The sequence below is a fragment of the Amphiura filiformis genome, chromosome 15 (assembly GCF_039555335.1).
Source record: "Amphiura filiformis chromosome 15, Afil_fr2py, whole genome shotgun sequence".
NCBI lineage: Eukaryota > Metazoa > Echinodermata > Ophiuroidea > Amphilepidida > Amphiuridae > Amphiura > Amphiura filiformis.
Genome location: NC_092642.1, coordinates 819,601 through 840,462, shown reverse-complemented (window position 1 = coordinate 840,462; position 20,862 = coordinate 819,601). Strand labels below are relative to the sequence as shown.

Genomic DNA, 20,862 nt, shown 5'->3' with positions numbered 1-20,862 from the left:
GATCGGTTATACGATGGAACTGGTAGGCATAGGCCTATTATAAATTCGGGATATTAAATATCTTCCTGACGAGACAGATCTGCGCATGTGGTCAAAGACGATTCCTTACTAGCCACAGACCGTCCGCTGGAATTAGTTGAACATGAACCATTCGCTATGGCTGTTGGTCGGACCTCTCATCTCTCCACATCGATTGTGACCTATAATCCCGACATTGCCCTTATGAACTCACATCCTCCTGTTTTATTCCAATACGCTGGCGAAGTTACGTAATAATCGGATTAACTACCATAGCAATAGGTGAAAACAATTTTTGAATATACCGCGTTATACACTGATACGTTCAGGCGGTACCTCTTCATTGAACCATATCATGCTGCACCTGTAAGATCTTTGAAAAGACTAGTATTGTATTCAATCTATGATTGCAGACATACACAGTACAGGTGATGAGTGTAACCAGAGAAGATGTAATAAAGAGGAGGTTGATCAAGCTATCCTCAAACAAAATATGTGTGAGACCGTTACACTCAAAGTAAATGATGAATCACCCTATTTAGCTGCTTAACAATAGAATACCACAATAGGGTTTGAACCCAGGATGGGTGTGATACACAAGTTGCAGCTAACTGCTTTTAGGGATAGGTCAGTGTGTGCATGTCATCATGCGATACACAGCATGCATGCATGCAGACCCTGTCATCTAGTCAGATTTCAGATAAAATATGACTGAAGTTCTATGGCAAATTATAATTTTTGCTACTTGTTGCCACTTTCAGACTCTATTATTTAAGATAAAGAATGTTATCAATTATCAGAATATCTTTATTAGGTTGGCAGGAAATGACAGGAAAATATATAAAATAATAAAATAGAAATGATCAACAATCATCACCTCTCTAAAAAATCCTTAAAATTTCTTCTTTAGAAATTTATATATTTACAAAAAACGGTGGATTTGGGGGGAAATTTTACAGCACTCGATTTCTTTCTTGTATTACCCACATGTGGTATCCCATCCAAGCAGCAGGTCCTTAACACACACGTTTCATACTTTTTAACAAATTCTTTATAGAAACATGGGAAATATTTTCAATTCTGAAGTGAAAATTGGTCAACCATGGGCGGTCACACACATAACATCATAGGATATTTCAAGTGGATGTCTAACTACTTGAGAATAAAGGACTATGAATAGATGCGACAGGATTACCTACGGGATTATCTCAAGGATATAATTCCGTTGACCCTCCTCTTTATTACATCTTCTCTGGTGTAACCTGCTTGTAGCGCAGCGCGATATGTTCAAAATTATTTTCACCTATTGCTATGGTAATTAATCCGTTTAATTACGTTAACTTCACCAGCGTATAATGGCGAATAAATTCTGACCATCACTTGGCTTGTTGGATTCGTCTATACTACAATTCGCTGTCGAAGTGACGTAATAATGGCAATAACTACCATCAAGCAGATTGCACTAATCACCCGCGTATGTCACCAAACATAGATTGAATACCACTCTTTTCATAAATACTAATCTTACATGGCAGTGATTAGCATTTCTTTGACAACTATGGTTTAATGCATAGGTGCCACGTGAACGATGAAGTGCAGGGCTATATATTGAAATTGTATTCATCAATTGCTATGGTAGTTAATCCGATTAATTACGCCACATCGACAGCGAATAGCCTATAGTATGGGTTCAAGTGGAACAAAAATAGTGTATGTCCATTGCTAGCTATGGTAATTAATCATGTTAGTGTTTACATCACTACTTCGGTGAAGACAAGAGAAGTGTGCCTTCTCTACCAACGCCTGTGATATAACAGGTGCAAGCGAAACAAAATTGAATGACCAGAATAGTTTCCTTTGTCAGATGAATTGATTGAAGTTTTGAAGACACTCTATTCTTGATGGGACAATAGATTCAAATATGGAATAATTATTATTCCTCATCTATTTTTTTTTTATTGAAAAAACTGCAATTGTGGCAACAGAACAATATTTATTTTAATTTCATTTCAAGTAGAAACAAAATCGTGCTTAAACCAAAAACGCACCCTACCTACCATTCCTCAAGAATTGGGATGGCACAAAGGTGCAACATAGGTTTTTATTGCAAAGACGAGGACAGACAAGTAGTTACAACACATCTGTCTAACCGTGGGTTTCGCTATTATTTAGAATAAATGCTATTATTTGGAATAAATGCTTTTACTATAAAATCACAAAATTACTAAAAAAACTATAAAAAAACTAAAAAAAAAAACAAAAAAAAAAAAAACACACCTAAAATTAAAAGTAGAAAGGTAGATTTGAAGAAAGATAAAAAGAACATGTCAAAAAGTTAAAATTAAACGAGAATAAAAAACGGAACGGTGCCCGGACCATGCTCTCTTCAGCATGTCTTCAGTTCCAAAGTCTGACGCTCTATCAATTGAGCTATACGATCCTGATATACTGAAACAGTCGTTATTATGTCAATACAATTGATTGGTGTTACAACATACTTAGATGGAATGCATAGCCACCCAGTGCCAGTATATATTTGCTCAAACTCCAAATACAACAAGCAACCAATTTTATTGAGGGCGTTTCTTAGGTATATCCTTGTAGACGGGGTTTTACGGTATTAGACTAATATATTTAGTACATGTAAAAACATTATCAACATTAAAATAAATTTATTCATTTTCAGTAAATATAAGGGATATAAAATCATAATACACATTTCAACTGAACCCTACATTGTAATGTATGCCCAATGATATAGTCTGTTCAGTCTGTTCGGACAGGGTAAATGCATGAGGTACTGTTCCCACCTAAAAATGCTTTTCTAAGGCCTATATAAACAGTAACATGTTTTGATAAAATTGTGTATTCCATTTCGGCTTGGAAATATTGTTAAGAAAAAACTGAGTTCAGCAATTTAAAACAGTTCAAAACACAAGAATAAGCTCATTTTGAATATCATCTGAAGTGAATTTTCATTTATTTAAATTTATAATTTATTTAGCTAGAAACACATGAAAAACACCAGAAGTCCTTTCTTTCATTTCAAATGCAATCCTATTTTCAAAATTTACCATAAGTTGTTTGTTAATCAATTATATTGTATAACATAATCACTTCGTAATGACACCTTACATGAGATAATACAAAAGATACCAAGTTTGACATGGGCACTTGATCTAGTTTAATCCCTTCAAGAGATGTAATCTCTGAGATATAATCTCATTCAGTCATTCAACTGAACATTATGATTCTTTGAGATACCCCTTATGTGAAGAGGCATGTAATGGAAATATAATAGGTGGTTTAAAAACAAATCAATAATCAAGTTAAGTTACAAGAGCATGTGAAGTGAGATGGAATGGAGCATACATTGATTTCTTGATTTAATCAATGTACACCAATTCAAAATTAGTTCTAGTGGTACAAATGATATGTTATGTACCCAAGTGTTTACTTTTTATTATCTTTGAACAATTTCATATGGTATAAATTATTAGTTAAAACTAAAATGAGAAAATGAGAGTAAATATCAGCATTACTCTTTGAATTGTATTGAAAAAATAAAACTCTCAAGTGCAAAGTAATTTGGCCTTATCGATATATCAAAGTTAACACAAATTGTCTTAGTTTTACCACTCCCCCCCCATTTTGGGATAATTTCAAAAACTTTGCCTACAGTGGGGCAAAAATTGGGCTATTTTCCAAAAACAATTGAGAACATTTTGAAAAAAAAAGGCCAATCCATAGGCCTACACCATATGTTTTGGTCAGACATACAGGTAAAACACAATTTCAGAAATACAGTCAAATACTTCATTATATTTCAGTTTCTAACAGCATAAACTTAAAATAGCATATCTACTGACATCAAATCATGACATAAAATATGCATAATGTTGTGATTTTAGTATTTTAAAAGACAAACTATTACATGTTGTAATTTCTCAATTCTCATGTTCACCAACCATGACCATTTCCAATCAATAAGCATGGCCAGAGAGGCCAGAAATTAATGACCAGCTTAAGTCAACAATGTAACAATAGTGATAAGTGGGTGCCACTTATCTTCCAGACAGAAAGTCTGGTTGAGCTGAATCTCACTGGATTTACCTCGCCTTTCCTCGCCCTTTCTCGCCTTTCCTCCATAAAGGCGCAGGATTGGTTATTGCACAAATAGCCTTCAATTGCAAGAAAGTGTGCAATTTGTATAAATAGCACAAATTGCACAAATAGCCAGTTGCTTAAGCAATTTTCACAAATTGCATAAATAGCCACAGATAGTTGCAATTGATGCAATCTATGTCAGACAAATTGCATAAATAGCGACAGGTGTTGCAATTTGTGGAATTTATGTCAGTAAATTGCACGAATAGCCTACAGTTGCAGGAAAGTGTGCAATTTGTACAAATAGCACAAATAGCAACGTATGTAAGCAATTTTTACAAATTGCATAAATAGCCACAGGTGTTGCAATTTGTGCCATTTATGTCAGTCAATTGCACAAATTGCCTACCGTTGCAATAAAGTGTGCAATTTGTACAAATAGCACAAATAGCCATGTATCGTAAGCAATTTTTACAAATTGTAGAAATAGCCACAGGTGTTGCAATTTATGCAATTTATAAAAGCAATGAGGACAATATCTGAGTTGCTTCCAGTAAGCGCTATTTGTGCAATTTGTGCAATTGGTGGAAAGAAAATTTAAGGAAGAATGCTACGTACGAGGATGCTTATAAGCAAAAAGAAAAATCCGTCAACCACCTATAACTACGGTTACACTCAACTTTTTTTCCGGCTCAAGGCTGCTCATTTCTTTCGAGAACCGCTTCATCATATCATCATCATCATCATCATCATCATCATCATCATCATCATCATCATCATCATCATCATCATCATCATCATCATCATCATCATTATAGTCAAAAGCTGCGTCGGCAGTGTGATGATATTATAATTATCCAATTCATCATCCGAGTCATACTGAATCATCGAGCGTACATCGGGTAGATCGGAAGTCCCATTGCTTTCGAGAACCGCCTTATTACAAACCGAGAAAATTTAAGGAAGAATGATACATACGAGGATGTTTAGAAAGAAAAAACAAGTCCGAAAACTCCCATAACACTAACACTAAACTTTTCGGGGCTGCCTTAATCATCATCATCATCATCATCATCATCATCATCATCATCATCATCATCATCATCATTATCATTATCATTATCATCATCATCGTCATCAACATCATCATCATTATCATCATCATCATCATCATCATCATATTCATCATCATCATCATATTCATCATTATCGAGTCATCATCATCCTAGGCATCATATCGGAGTCATCATCATCCTAGGCATCATCATTATAGTCAAAAGCTGCGCCGGCAGTCTGATGATATTATATCCAATTCATCATCCGAGTCATACTGAATCTGAGGCATCGCCAGTAGCGTATTGCTTTCGAGAACCGCCTTATTACAAACCGAGAAAATTTAAGGAAGAATGATACGACGAGGATGTTTAGAAAGAAAAAACAAGTCCGAAAACCGCCCTAACACTAACACTAAACTTTTCGGGGCTGCCTTAATCATCATCATCATGAATCTGAGGCATCGCCGTCTTGTCATCCTCATCATCATGCGAGGCATCGTCATCAACAAAATTTCACGGTTGATTTAGCTCTTATTCCTGGGTAATTAGACTCCCAAAATAGCGCTGTCCCATTGCTGTCGAGAACCGCCTTATTACAAACCGAGAAGGAAGAATGATACGTACAAGGATGTTTAGAAAGAAACAACAAGTCCGAAAACCGCCCTAACTATCCCAGCAAACACAAAAACGTTTACAAAACGTTTTAAATTAGTTATATTTTGGCTTTTGGTTTAGGTAAAAACGTTTTAATAACATTAAAATGTCAGGTTATATAAAGGTCAAGAAATCGTTTTAAAACGTTTTGTATGAAAACACAATACAACAATATATTTGTAATGTTTTCACAAAATGTTATTGTAAACTATTTTTGCAAACATTTTTGCCAAATATTTTGTCAATACTTAAATAACATTATGTTAAAATATTTGAACCCAGCAAACACAGAAATGTTCTTAGAATGTTTTTTCAAAACATTTTAATAACATTTAAATGTCGGGTTATTAAAGGTCATGAAAACGCTTTTTTAAAACGTTATTGCAAATATTTTGGGCAAACATTTTTCAGCAAAATATTTTTTTCAACTCCCAAAATAACATTCTGTTCACAATGTTTTGTATCAAGTGTTCAAGAATGTTTTTGGAATGTTATTAAAACGTTTTTATACCCTTTATATAACCCGACATTTAAACGCGTTTTCTGTAAAACATTTTGTTTGCTGAGCAGTAGATTATCAAACAATGTTTTTTAAGGTTATGAAAACGTTTTATACTCTTAATATACCCTTTATATAACCCGACATTTAAACGTGTTCTGACAACCTTTTATAATCTTTTGCGAATGATGTCGAAAACGTTTTGTGTTTGCTGGGATGGTAACAGTCCGAAAACCGCCCTAACTACGGTAACACTCAACTTCTCGGGGCTCCCCTAATTTCAATAACGCTAATACACCTTCATTCATTTTGTCATTATGCTTAGGCTTGGTTAGGGAATGCTAATACACAAAATTTCCGGTTGATTTAGCCCTTATTCCGCTAATAGCGTAATCATCGTCGTCATCATCATCATCAATATCATCATCGTCGTCGTCAACATCATCATCATCATTATCATCATCATCATCATCATCATATTCATCATTATCGGAGTCATCATCATCTAGGCATCATATCGGAGTCATCATCATCCTAGGCATCATCATTATATTCAATTCATCATCCGAGTCATACTAAATTTGAGGCATCGGCATCTTGTCATCCTCATCAATCATCATCATCCTAGGCATCATACGGCAAGCCCCGCCGGCGAGTTAAGAATTTTACAAGCGCTTTTGAAACAGTGGACTTTTTGCAAGGGGGGGTAATTGCATAAATTGCACAAATTGCTGACGGCTAGAATGGACTTGGTGATCAATGTCATAATTTATCATATAGTCGTCACCTTAAAGCCCTTTCCACCAATTGCACAAATTGCACAAATAGCGATCATTGGAAGCAACTAGGATATGAGAAAAATAATCTAAGTTCAAAATTGCATAAATTGCACAAACTGCTGACGGCTAGAAGGAATTGGCGATCAATGTCATAATTGCTTATATAGTCGGCACCTTAAAGCCCTTTCCACCAATTGCACAAATTGCACAAATAGCGATCATTGGAAGCAACTAGGATATGAGAAAAATAATCTAAGTTCAAAATTGCATAAATTGCACAAATTGCTGACGGCTAGAAGGGAATTGGCGATCAATGTCATAATTGCTTATATAGTCGGCACCTTAAAGCCCTTTCCACCAATTGCACAAATTGCACAAATAGCGATCATTGGAAGCAACTAGGATATGAGAAAAATAATCTAAGTTCAAAATTGCATAAATTGCACAAATTGCTGCTGGCTAGAAGGGAATTGGCGATCAATGTCATAATTGCTTATATAGTCGGCACCTTAAAGCCCTTTCCACCAATTGCACAAATTGCACAAATAGCGATCATTGGAAGCAACTAGGATATGAGAAAAATAATCTAAGTTCAAAATTGCATAAATTGCACAAATTGCTGACGGCTAGAAGGGAATTGGCGATCAATGTCATAATTGCTTATATAGTCGGCACCTTAAAGCCCTTTCCACCAATTGCACAAATTGCACAAATAGCGATCATTGGAAGCAACTAGGATATGAGAAAAATAATCTAAGTTCAAAATTGCATAAATTGCACAAATTGCTGACGGCTAGAAGGGAATTGGCGATCAATGTCATAATTGCTTATATAGTCGGCACCTTAAAGCCCTTTCCACCAATTGCACAAATTGCACAAATAGCGATCATTGGAAGCAACTAGGATATGAGAAAAATAATCTAAGTTCAAAATTGCATAAATTGCACAAATTGCTGACGGCTAGAAGGGAATTGGCGATCAATGTCATAATTGCTTATATAGTCGGCACCTTAAAGCCCTTTCCACCAATTGCACAAATTGCACAAATAGCGATCATTGGAAGCAACTAGGATATGAGAAAAATAATCAAAATTGCATATGGCCAGTACGTTAAAGCCCTTTGAACCCTTGTCTTTTGCATTTACTTCTAGCTATTTGTGCTATTTGTACAATTTATATATGTGGCGAAATGTAAAATTTCCCTATACCTTAAGTATAGGAAATTTACTAAAACAACCAATCCTGCGCCTTTCTCCTTTCCTCGCCATTCCTCGCCTTTCCTCGCCATACTTGCCTAGGATCTGAGCAAAACTTAATTTAATTATCTCAACCTCGCCATTCCTCGCCCTTTTTTATGGGCTATCTCGCCTTTCCTCGCCCTTTCTCGCCACACCTCGCCTTTTCTCGCCGAAAATGGGTACTTTCTCGCCTTTGTGGGTTCCTAGTGCTTCCTAATCAGTGCCTATACCCTACATAGCACTCCCTGTGGACTCTTCCGATTTAATACAGAGCATAAAATTGGAGTGAAATAAATCCCACACTTCATTTGGAAGAACTGTGTCTGTCTGCGCCTAGAGTTGCAAGAGCTAACACCTATTTTCTATGGTTCTAGTATCCTTGTTGATTTCAACAGATTGAGTTAGCATGATGCTACCCATATATATATATAAGTGCCTCAAGAAAAAAAATGATTGGACAGGTGCTAATTATGACTAGAAATTTATCAGCTGATGTTCCTGTGAATTATATTCTGATTTGAAATCTTACGTTTTATGCTTTGAGGTAAACAATGACAAGGCAAAAACAAAGTAGTTTTGCTTGTCCTCCATCAGCGACCATTATCTTGAAAATCAAAGAGAAAGTTTTTTGCTGTATGGTACATAGAATCTAGAATTTTGCAAATAAATCTACATGTACTACTGGAACTTACTTTTTGAAACTTAGCGATATTGCCTGTGGAACCACCAGACTTCATCAGGCAACGGACCTATTGACTAGTCAGATGAATAGATGTCTAGGTGTTGTCTTGATGGCCCGGTCCCATGCATGAGATAAGTTCAACCAAAGTCCCCCTTTCTTAAAGCATTTTTCACCCTAATGTGGCAGTGATGTCAGTGCCTATTTCATTTGGCGCAGCTACAAATGGCTAGTGTTCGTTTAAAGCGCTGGCGTATACACGCACATGCTTAAAGACGCTGCATTATATGCGTGCCATAAACAGCTGCCTCAACGCTTTGACTTCACTGCCACTGTCACATCAGGGTGGAAAACGCTTTAGTGATGGTTGATCAGTGGTGGTTGCTCAATACACCCCAATTTGCTTCTTTGATGCCTCTCCTGTGCCACTGTTCCTCCTGATACACCACTATCACTAAACTAACTTACCTCATGGATCATGCATGGGACTGGGCCATCAAGTCGATACCTAGCCGTCTATCACATGACCAATCCAATGAGTCTGTTGCCTGATGAAATGAATGAATGAATGAATGAATGAATGAAAGTTACAAAAAGTAAGTTCAGTATTAGATTTATTTCTAAAATTCTGTTAACAACTACTGGATGACTAAAGAACATCCACTCATTTACAAAAGAATACCAACCATAATTTAGAAATTTGTGAACCCTTACATTTCAAAACTTTTTAAAACCATGTTTGAAGTTGTAAAATATGAAATATCAAAATTGAGGCTTCTCTATAATAGAGGTTGTACGTGCTTATGACGTATCATACCGTAAATATGGCAGACTACTCAAATACATTCAACAAAAGCATGATTGCAATCTACCATGACAGTTTGTCTCACACACATAACAAATGCACTACAATCAAGGAGGTTGATGACAACATCAGATTGAATGGACTGCACTGCGCCATGATAACGGTGAAGGACACTGGTTCAAATCCTTTGTTTAGAGTCAATCAATTTCACACACAACCTCTTTAAATGCATGCATGTTTTTGGCTGAAATCTTTTTAAAAAAATGTGACCAGCTGGCTCAACCTCCTGGGGAGGTTTTGCATCCAAACAGCAAACACTATGTTTTTTTGCCTAATGGTACCTTGAAGCAGATTTCAGCATGTACCTGTACATATAAAAGTCAAAATGACTACAACTTTGGGAAGGGGTGGAGCAATATCAAAAGATCTAAGTACAGTAGGGCTGTATTGCCATTTAGCGAAATACCGTAATTTAAAATAGCAAAAAGCAATTGTTCTCTGCATCGCTGTTAAGTGAAAATATTTTGATCTGTTAATTGAAACAAATTAAACAAACATGTTTGAATCTACTGAAAACCTCAAGAAAAACCCTCAAAATAGATACAAACATGTTTTGTTAATTTGTTTAGACCAATTTAGTAGACCAGTGTGTTTGGAGAAATGCCCTCTTTGCTTTCAATTCTTGCTTCCTTCTTTCCTACCTTCCTCTCCTTCAACTTGAAGATAATTCTGCAGTTTCAATCTGAAACCTAAATGTAGAGCAGAGCAGACTGTGTGATGATTCCCCTTTTTGACAGGCTTTATTTTGTCTATAGTATCCTATAGTATAGTACCCACTGCTTCCTCCCCCTAAAAAGTAATTAGATAATCTTTGAAAGAGAACAATTACTGAGAAAAGGCGTTTTTATTGCGTCGTCATCTGCCAACTAAAGGCAGCGTAAGAGTGAATGACGTCATTCTGCAACGAGTGCAAATGTGGGCCAAGGTCAATGACTTTTGTGATTGAAGTAGCGTCTCTCTTATACCATGGAGGTATATAAATAAATGGAGAATGATCGCCAGAATTCTAATCTCTTAAGTGGAGATTATCCTATTACCTCTATTCAATGAGTCACCAAACTTGAATGACTAGCCACTTCAGCCAAGCTATTGATCTCCACGATGGTTATGAGACTCTACCATGGTTCATTGATCGTCACTCCCAAAATTTCATCATAGGAATTGACCCTACATTGACCCGTGCGGAAGGCTTGTAAAAGAGACTGTATAATGACGTCAGCTAGTCAATTAGCTGTTCAAAGTCGCCAGTTTTGATAGCTTATAGTTTCAATGTATGATTGTGCGAAAACCCGATGAAATTTGGATGTTCTGTTCTCAAGTTATGAAACTGTTTTCAACACTAGTTGTGCCGTATCTTGACAAATATACTTAGTTTTCATGTTCATATATTAAGCTTTTAAGGGGTACTGAGGGAGTTCAAATATATTGCAAATGAAAGCAAAACGTTTTTACCTTCCGATTGTGAAAAAAATTATGTTGGGCCAATTTGGGCCAATTGAGTTAAGAGCGAGTAAAATTTACCGGAAGTACTTCGAATTCAGCTAAAATCTTTTCATCATCATTAAATTTCTCATTTTATAATAAATAATTATCAGTATTTAGGCCTAAATGATTATTAATATTATTAGGGGCCATCATTTTCTTTGGAGGGGGGTTCCAAATAGGCCTATACGGGGGTCATAACTTTTGGAAAGAAAAATAGGGGTCATAGCCTAATTTAATTTGTCAAGAATCATGACCAAAATGTAGGGGGTCACAATATGACCACAGATATAGGCCTACAGATAGGGTGTTTATTTTATTCAAAAGACTGATTTCAATGCAATTTTTGGCTTAAAATGACATTTTGATATTAAATTTTCTGAAACATGAGCACTTTCCAATAAACATTATAAGTAACTGCATTTAGCACCCCATTGAAATAAATGACCAGTGAAACAGACTTAACAATGTAATCAGCTTAGCATAATCAATATCCACTGAAATTGCCTATTCAACAATAATTGGTCATAACCAACGTAGTACAAAAGATGCTTGGCTAGATCATTCTCCATTTATTTATATACCTCCATGCTTATACTCTCAGGGAAAGTACACAAGAGAACTATAGGATTTGATTTTGAATTTTATTTTGTGTGCGTACATGTTTTTTTATAATAGCTTGTAATTTTTGTAATTTTGAAGTTTATTGGAAAGATTATGTATCAGAATTTAAGTTATGTAAAAAGGTCATTGGTACGTACTGTATCTCGGTCATGCTAAGTAACAAGCTATCTGGAAGGTCTAAATATCTTAGTAGGGATGACCAATGAACCATCAACTTGATTAGAACACTCCCATAGACAGCAGGGAGCTCAACTGTGCACTGCTTTCACAGACATTTCTAAATTAATCTCATTCTTTTATTTTTCAATATTTTTATGTAAAAATTGGGGAAGTTACTGCCAATTATGTTTTGTAACTATCTTGCAAATTACAGCAACATAACTTATTTAATTTTCCTGTAAGTGCGAGTCAAAATTGGTCCATCGCCACAGTGCGCTTAATTGCCAGTGGCTGAGTTCAGCACTGCTCAAGAATGGCACAAAATATTCATGTCAATAATTTCAGGTGAAAAACGTGGCCTATTGAGCTGAAATTTGGCAGAGTTGCCAGTAATACCTCTATCATACCCTATGTACAAAGGTTAAAATATTGAACAAGTAGATCTCGAGTTACAAATTAAATCACCAGCTTCCCTTTGGAATTTCCATACTCCTTTCAAATCATGTTAAGAAGTCACCTTTCTGAACATAAATGTGAAGTTTCGCGCTCATTAGATGTATTTTTCACCTGATATCAACCCTAAACGTTTTCTTATATTTAGGCCTATAACATCTACAACTTGCTGCTGGCTATACCTTGTTTAGGACTTTCAAAAGAAGTACCTGAATGTGCAACCATAACTGTTTCAAAATAGCCCGCGATAGTCATGCAGGTAACTCCGAGGTCAAGCATTGAATTGGTTTGAACAAAGATACTCATAATGTATTGAGTATCTTTGGTTTGAATGAGGAATACTACAGGAACCAGCGCCTTTTGTTAGAAGTCACACATGAGCATGATGAGTGAAGTAGATAATCTCTATTGTTGGGAATGAGTAAATGACCTTCAAAACTTAAGATTTTGTTTACATACACCTACTAATTGGTCATATTAAACCCAATAACATTGAAATTCTTGGTTGGGGAAAAAAAGTTCACCTACTTAGTGCAAGTTTGATTTTGTGCCATATCGGCTATCTTGGATGATTTTTGGCAAATGTCCTCTAAATGCATGTTTTCAATGCCTCGGTTTGAAAAAATAAGTTATGCCAGTGACTAGTTAAGTGCCATTTCATAAGAAACCGCTTTGATACTCTCACAATACGCTTGTTTCATGTTTGCAAATATGTTAAAATAAAGAGATATATAAAGGTAAATATATGCTTATGCCAATTTTGCTCCCTATTGCTATTTTTGGACCTTGTCATTTTATTTTCGTTCCAATGACCGGTCAGAATGGGAAACTTTGATAATTCATAATTGAAAAGTTTTTGACCGATTTTGACCATTTAACCACCAAAATACTTCTGTTGATGAGTTCTACCAAGAAAACAATCTTTTGTAGCAATAGGGTCAACATGAAATTTTGATGGTTATCCCTAATCTTAGTCATGCTATCAAGCAAGTTGGAAGTTCTAAATAATACAATGTTGATCTTCTTCCAGTAACATTGCATATATGTGTCTGTGTGAGCTGATTTATCAATTTATGTATGACTATCTGAGATGAAACAGCATGATACACATTATCAATGGTCTGGCTCTACACTGTAGCTCAGTACAGCTGGTAACCTCTGAGCAGCCCAACTAGCACAGTTGTACATGTATTACTTCACACTTGTTTGCCACCCACGTAAAAATGTCACCTCGCCGCTGGCATGCCTTGAAGGCTGCAAATTGACCACCACTTCGCAAACCCCTTAGCTACTAACTGCTGTATTGCCAGGACTAGACACTGCTCATGTATGCACCAGGACATGAGAGCTTTAGAAAAGACTTGATTATACAGTGCTAATTATAAAAGACTAGTGAATGAGTGCATGCATATCTGTGATTTCCAAATGCTGACGAATACCAGATAAATGTAAGTAGTAGTACTGTTCGTGTTATATTTAACCAGTGTTCTTGTAACATTATAACCAATGAAGGGCCTTAAATGCGAAGACAAAAGAAGTTTTGCCCAAGTTACAAAAACAGAAGAGAAGGAAAATGATAATATTGCTTACATGTACTGTAATGCAAATAGGCAGCTGTTCATACATGTACATGTATCTGGGATTGGTCAGTGCAATAAAACCACAGTGAAATGAGAAAGGTTTTATAGGAGATATTTTGCAAACAAATAGAGCCAACAGATGATGTTAAATTGTTATGGACTGCAGAGGGACATCCAAGTGCTCAAAGCACACCTGCTTTATGCTTGTATATTTCTCTGGGCTCAAAATAGACAGGGGTTATAGGGCGATTAGCCTCCAAATTTCACAAAATAGCCCTCTGGGAGAAAATACCTGTCAAAAATGTATACATGTATACTTATCATACTTTGGGCTACTTTTGATTAGAATCCATTATATCATACATAATATGTGTACATAGCCCTGGTTATTATTCAAAAGCTATTTTATGCCTGGACTCAACATGATATAAGGCAGACTTGTTTCTCCTTGTCCTTTACTTGAGCATCAAACAGGCCACACCTGCATGTGATGGAAACAATGTACTAAAAATTGTCAAAAGTTGTGAGTGAAAAGTACAAAGTTTGAGATGTATATAGTTTTGTCTTTATATTGGCTTCCCTTCAAAGAATTTGCCATACAGCTGTAAGGCGACAAAATCCCTGTTCTACGGGCGGACCGATCTCTTAAATAGGGTCGGTCGGTCAGGTTTTTATTTTGCAAATGACCCCACTTAAATATGTAAATATTTTGTAATTTGGGGAAATACGAAAAAAAGTATACTTCCTACAATGCTTACAGCTGAAATTGTTGTATTGCTCATGTTATTGATACACTGAAAAAATGCCTTTTTACATGTATTTGCTAGTATTAGTTAATTAAACATGTGTTTTTCCTTGACAGACTTTGATCTCTATCAACCCAGCTGCCAGTCATCATATACAGTGCTATGATGAATTGGGTTGGCAAACCTTGCCACATTTTCCAAATGTTCCTTTCAACCAACCGTTTGAAGGCCATCGCCTAATCATCGCAAAAGGTCAGCTTTATCTGGTTGGAGGGCGCTTTATGACAGATCTGATCCCACGTTATGCAAGACAGCCTACCCTCATCGAAGTGTGTGATTTCTTGTACCGATATGATTCGGAAAGTAATAAGTGGGAACAAAAGGAAGGTATGGGTCTTGCAAGAAGCCACTCCGCTACGGTCGCTTTCGGAGATTACATTTATGTCATTGGTGGTTGGTCGTCAATATCTAATGTAAGAGGTGTACAAAGATTCAATTTGAATGAAGAAAAGTGGGAAACCCTAGCACCAATGCCACTTTCTTGCTCCATTCCAGTGGCAGTGGTGTTCAAAAATAAAATCCTAGTGTATGGCGTGGAAAGTTCTGCAGACAGGAGTCGGAGAGGTCGTTTGATGTTGTACGACCACTTAAGTGATAAATGGTATGTTCTTATCATGGAAACCCTGTCATCATCATCTCGTAGTCGTCGTGTGTCTCTGGCACCTTTACTAGTGCTGCATGAAGAGGAATGCTATCGAGTGTCCTACGTTAATGGCATAGCATGTGTGCAGCAGGTCATCTTGGAAGAGAATAATGATGGAAACCCATCAGCAGTTTTCAAAGAACCACAGAATGTAGCTAATCATGAGGATATAGCAAAGCGGGGACCGCGGGCATTCTGCATTGGTGAACAACAATTTGCCAACTTAAATGGGTTTTCATTTAAGTTGCATCCATCGATTTTAAAACGGTTTGCATCATCTGAGCAAAAGTTGGACTTGAAAAATTTGATAGAGCAATTGGAAAAGGAGGGATGTTGTGTTGAATTTGATTTGGATCGGTACTCGTTGAAATCAGAAGGCTGTGGGGATACCCCAGAAGATTAATTGAACTGAATTAATTGAATGAACTGAATATGCATTAAGAGGTTCAGATCAAATTCAGACTGACAATTAGATTAAAAATATAAACAAGCATGTGCGATTTATTATAATGTAATTTTGGTATGGTCACTTACATCACTTGCATGACTGTGCTTATTAAATTTATGTAAATATGTGTACATATCGAGCGTTGAGAGCCAGAAAACCTTAACTCACAAAGGATTCCTTTGCGAATTAAGACTCTCTGTTTCTCAACCCTTGATGTGTAAATTTATACAAGGAGTGTAATAGTGTTAATTTAGTAATTTCTTGGTCTGTGTAAATGTTGGAAGCTAAATTCGACAAAAGTTGTTTTTCTTGGGGCCATGCAAAAAGGTGTCCTTCCTTGGGGCCAAACTTCACAATGTAGTGGAAATTGAATGCAAGCAATGCAAATCACCATTCAGATAATGTTTCCCCACTATACATGGTGTAGGTCTGTGGTAGCTATGTGAGTGGTCAGATCATACATGACTACACTGTGCTTTGCCTCAAGTTTTTTGCTGGACGTAGTATCAAATCATGCACGTCAAGGTAATTGCGCCGAGTATGAGTGCACTCATACATGGTTAGTCTGTCTACATGCTTACGGCGCAATTGCAAAATGGCTTTGACCAAAGTTGAGGGGAACCACAGTACATGTATTAGAGGAAAATTGCAGAATTAATTCCTACTCAAAAAGATTTTTAAAGACATGAAATGTCATTAAATAAAATGACTATGATTATTGATTATCCTTCTGCGAGATTATTTCTGCAGATTTAGTTTTCCGTACCATCCCTTCAATGCATGATAAAGATGAATATTCTGATCGGTGTATGTGTACAGCTTATTTCATTCGAACTCTTCATTGAAATTACATGTAGTTAGCCAACCAATGTATTTGACATACTTTTCAAAGTTTAGCAATTAAGAGCCGCTGTATCAATTTTTTATTGCAGGCAGTGGTAGTGATCGACCCCAGCATTCCAACAGTAGCATGCCATGAACAGAAAGGATGGCGAGAACTTGACAAATTTGCCAAAATTCCCTTTGAGGAACCGTTCAGTGATCATCAGGTGATTGTCGTTAATGGAGAACTGTACTTAGCGGGTGGCGCTTATCGCATGTCGATCATGCTTGATACGCTAATGTTGGCAACGATACACTGTGATCATTTTTACCGTTATGACCGATTACGCAACGTGTGGAGTCGATTACCATCAATGAGAACAAAACGAAGCTCTTTCTCCATGGTGCATTTGAATGGTTGCATTTATGCGATTGGAGGTAAGGGAGGATTGAGCAATAGGCTGCAACAAAATGTTGAGAGATTTAAGATGGAAATACGAGAATGGGAGGAAGTCCGTAGTCTACCTGTGGCTCTTAGAATGATCAGTTCTGTCGTTTATCAGAACGTTATTCTTGTGTATGGAATTCGTGTCATCAACACGATGGGTATAGGCAGACAAGGATCATTATTTGCCTTTGATCCAGTCCGTAATACATGGATATCTCTCGCATCCGAATTCCTACCAATTAATCGAGAACTAGAAGATGGTGTCGATGCCAACCCTAACCTTCCACCTGTGCTTGTAGTAGAAAAGGGCAAGTGTTATAGGATCATTTATTATGGATCAAAAACACCGCGGGTGAGTCATGTGACCATCAACCTGAATGGAGCATCTGCTACATTCTCAAAACTACACAATCCTGAAGATCAAGAATTTGTGGGACGACGTAACTATAAAGCTGGTGCATTCGCCATCAACAAGAGGCTATTTGTCAACTTGAATGGGTATGTTCATAGGCTGACTATGTGTTTGGATTATTTTGGAGATGAATCCAATGAGGAGATGAAGAAAGCAAGTGGTAGGAAAGAGAAAGGAGAAGATGACATCCCATCTACAGAAGCAGAAGATGGGACATCATCCTCTGAGGGAGAAAAGAAGGAGCCACTCACTGAGGAGGAAGGGAATGAACCATCTGCCAAGAAAAGAAGAATAGAAGAAACCACTGAGAAAGGAGAGGAAGCATCGTCTGAGACAGAAAAAGTTGGACCATCTTCTGAAGAGGAAGATAGTGAGACACGGTCATTTGCGGAGCCATTCTCTGCAATGGATCTTATGTCTTGGGAAGAGTCTGATTTTACACTGGAAAGGATTCCTGCTGTTGAATTCACATTTGATAAATTTCTGGTGAAAGTAGTTAGGTGAAATTCCAGCAGGGGGTCCAAGTGGGAGCTAGAGGAGTAGTATAAAATGTACATGTGTAGAGTTGCCTGTTGGCAATAAACCATTTAGGACCCATGCCTATTCACCAGTATGCAGCCTTCCCTAGCCAATCTTCATTACTGCAGTCACAGTAAGCTCCCATTGAATGAGGGAATAAATTAAAGCTGAGCACTGGCAATTAGATATACAATGTATATGGGCCCTTAGGAAATTACTTCTTGTAATCAAAAGCTATTGTGTCGAGATGATCCATCAGGAATGGGTTTTTTCTTTTTGTAATTCTTATATAGGATTGAAGGAGTATTTCCTGATCCTAGCATCTTTTTATGACATTTGTCAATAGATATCCACGAAAGAAGCTTATTCCCAAAATTTCAGTTGATTCCAATTTTGCGTTTGCGAGTTATGCATAATTATGTATACACTGCTCCATAGACAATGTGTTGTAATTATTCAAATTTCACAATATCTTTGCTAAACGAAATAATCTGCAAGAAATTTTGTGTACATAAACATTATGTAGGCAGAGGTTTCCAGTGATATAAGAATCTCAACTTTTTTTGAGAAAAGTGGGGGGGATGACAATTTTGTTTGAATATCCAAAATCGTTCACACCTTTACACCTTTATCACTTTTTTATGGATGAAATGGCTGGATCTGGAATAAGTTCTGTGGGGTGTGGTTTTGAAATGGAGCAGCCCATTCTGTACACAATTTTGTTGCAACTACTCAAATTATGTTACCCTGAATCATGTTACATGATATGTTTATGTAGTACCGTATTCATTCTAATAAGCGCCCAGGGCATTTAACAAAGTCATTTTGGGTGGGCGCTTATTTTTTACCTGGTTTACCTAATTTTTTTGTTAGGGGCGTTTATTAGAGACAAATTTATATGTTATAAATGGGTCCTGAGAATGTTCTAGTAGCTTTTCTGATGTAGAAATCTAGTCCTCCAGCTATTTCACTGTATCGACGTCTATCCGTCACTTCAACATTGATGGTTCCCGCCTTTAGCAAATTGAAAATACCCTGGGTGGGCGCTTATTGGGTCATGGGCGCTTATTGGAATGAATACGGTATATATATTTAAAATATGACACATTGAAATACTGGCGGGCCAGATCATATGAAAATACATACATGTATGTATACTGCGCCAATAAAGTATCCTTACACTTGAATAAATAATCACAAATTCCAAACTGAACAATATTGGAGTAAATTTGTTTTTTTAATAGATGCACTCTATAATGCTGCACATTATGACACCTCATTGAATCAAATGTGACTTCAAGAGGCAAAGTTACAAGCATTTGATTAGACGAAGGTCCAGTTTTAAAAGTAACAAACTGGCCTATTCAAAACTCCACAGACTAGACATCTGGTTTGAGAGTGGTGAATGGCTAATTTATGCGTTTGGCTTTGATTAAAAACAAAAGGAACAAAAGAAAACTGAAACAAAAGAACTGACAAATAAAATGAAAGTTATGAAAAGTACAGAGAAGTAAAAACTGAAATAAAACTGCTTTAAATAACGCTTCATTGAAGAAACTGTGTTGTCTCTTTGTTTCGCTTGTTGGGAATCTTTTTGCGCCTTGTATAGACCATGCAGTTTGTCACTTTTAAAATTGGACCTTCGTCTATTCAATTGCTTGTAACGTTACTTCTTGAGGTCACATTGGATTCGATGTGGTGTCATAATGTGCAGGATTAGATAGTGCATCTATTAAAAAAAAAACAAATTTACCCCAATATTGTTCAGTTTTGAAATTGTGATTATTTTTCCAAGTGTAAGGATACTTTATTGGCGTAGTATATATTGCATAGCTTTGTATTGTATATTTGTGTGAAATCTTGTTTTCACGCTGTTCCACAAGAGCAGGGTCACGTTGATTGATTGATTTTATGTAGTTTATACTTCCAAATACAAAAGCATTGCATAACAAATTTACAATATGAACAATTTTAACATCAAAAACATATGTTATAAAGTAGAACATGAATAACCCATGGAAGTCAATCTTTTAAGCATATTTCCAATGAGGTCCCTTCAAAATGAAAAGAAACAACAAAACTGGACAAATATGTGATGCGATCAAGCAAAATCAGTCGGAATTTGTAAATATTTAATTTTCAGTTTTTTTATAATAGAAAACAAAAGGGAATTTTTCCTTTGTTTGGCTACAATGTATATCTCAAAATCAATATGTGCGAGTTCCGACTGATTTTGCTTGATCGCATCACATATAGAGAAATGCAAATCTGAGGCTAGCCATTTGAATAAAAAGGTTTTTATAATGTGGGGAAAAACAAGTTAATTGTAAGTTCAGGTAATTTTTCAGCATGGTTGGCAAAGGTCAAAAAATAGATTTTGCTTATACCTTTGGAGGTTGAAGTACTTTGGTAGTGTGTTACAGTGACGGGCATTGTTCGTCCATTTTGCTTGTTGCCATGGTAACAGCCAATTCTTAGTTTTATGCAGTTTTTAGTCAATTTCAGGGTAAAAAAGTGAAATTTAACCTATTTTGGCTGGCTAATTGCAGCAATACATGACACATTTTTACAA

At 36.4% G+C, this 20,862-nt stretch overlaps 1 protein-coding gene across 3 annotated transcripts in view; it reads left to right on the top strand.

The window, feature by feature from the left end:
• LOC140171122 (kelch-like protein 26) overlaps positions 1-20,862 on the top strand; it is an 81,493-nt gene that overhangs the window by 27,665 nt on the left and 32,966 nt on the right. The window contains exon 4 of one of the 3 annotated variants that reach the window (XM_072194306.1): positions 17,022-19,544. The exons of the other annotated variants lie outside the window; for them this stretch is intronic. Within the exon in view, the coding sequence (XP_072050407.1) occupies positions 17,022-18,275 (1,254 nt within the window). The 3' untranslated portion in view covers positions 18,276-19,544. Of the gene's footprint in view, positions 1-17,021; positions 19,545-20,862 lie in introns of those variants that run through there. 3 annotated transcript variants of the gene reach the window in all.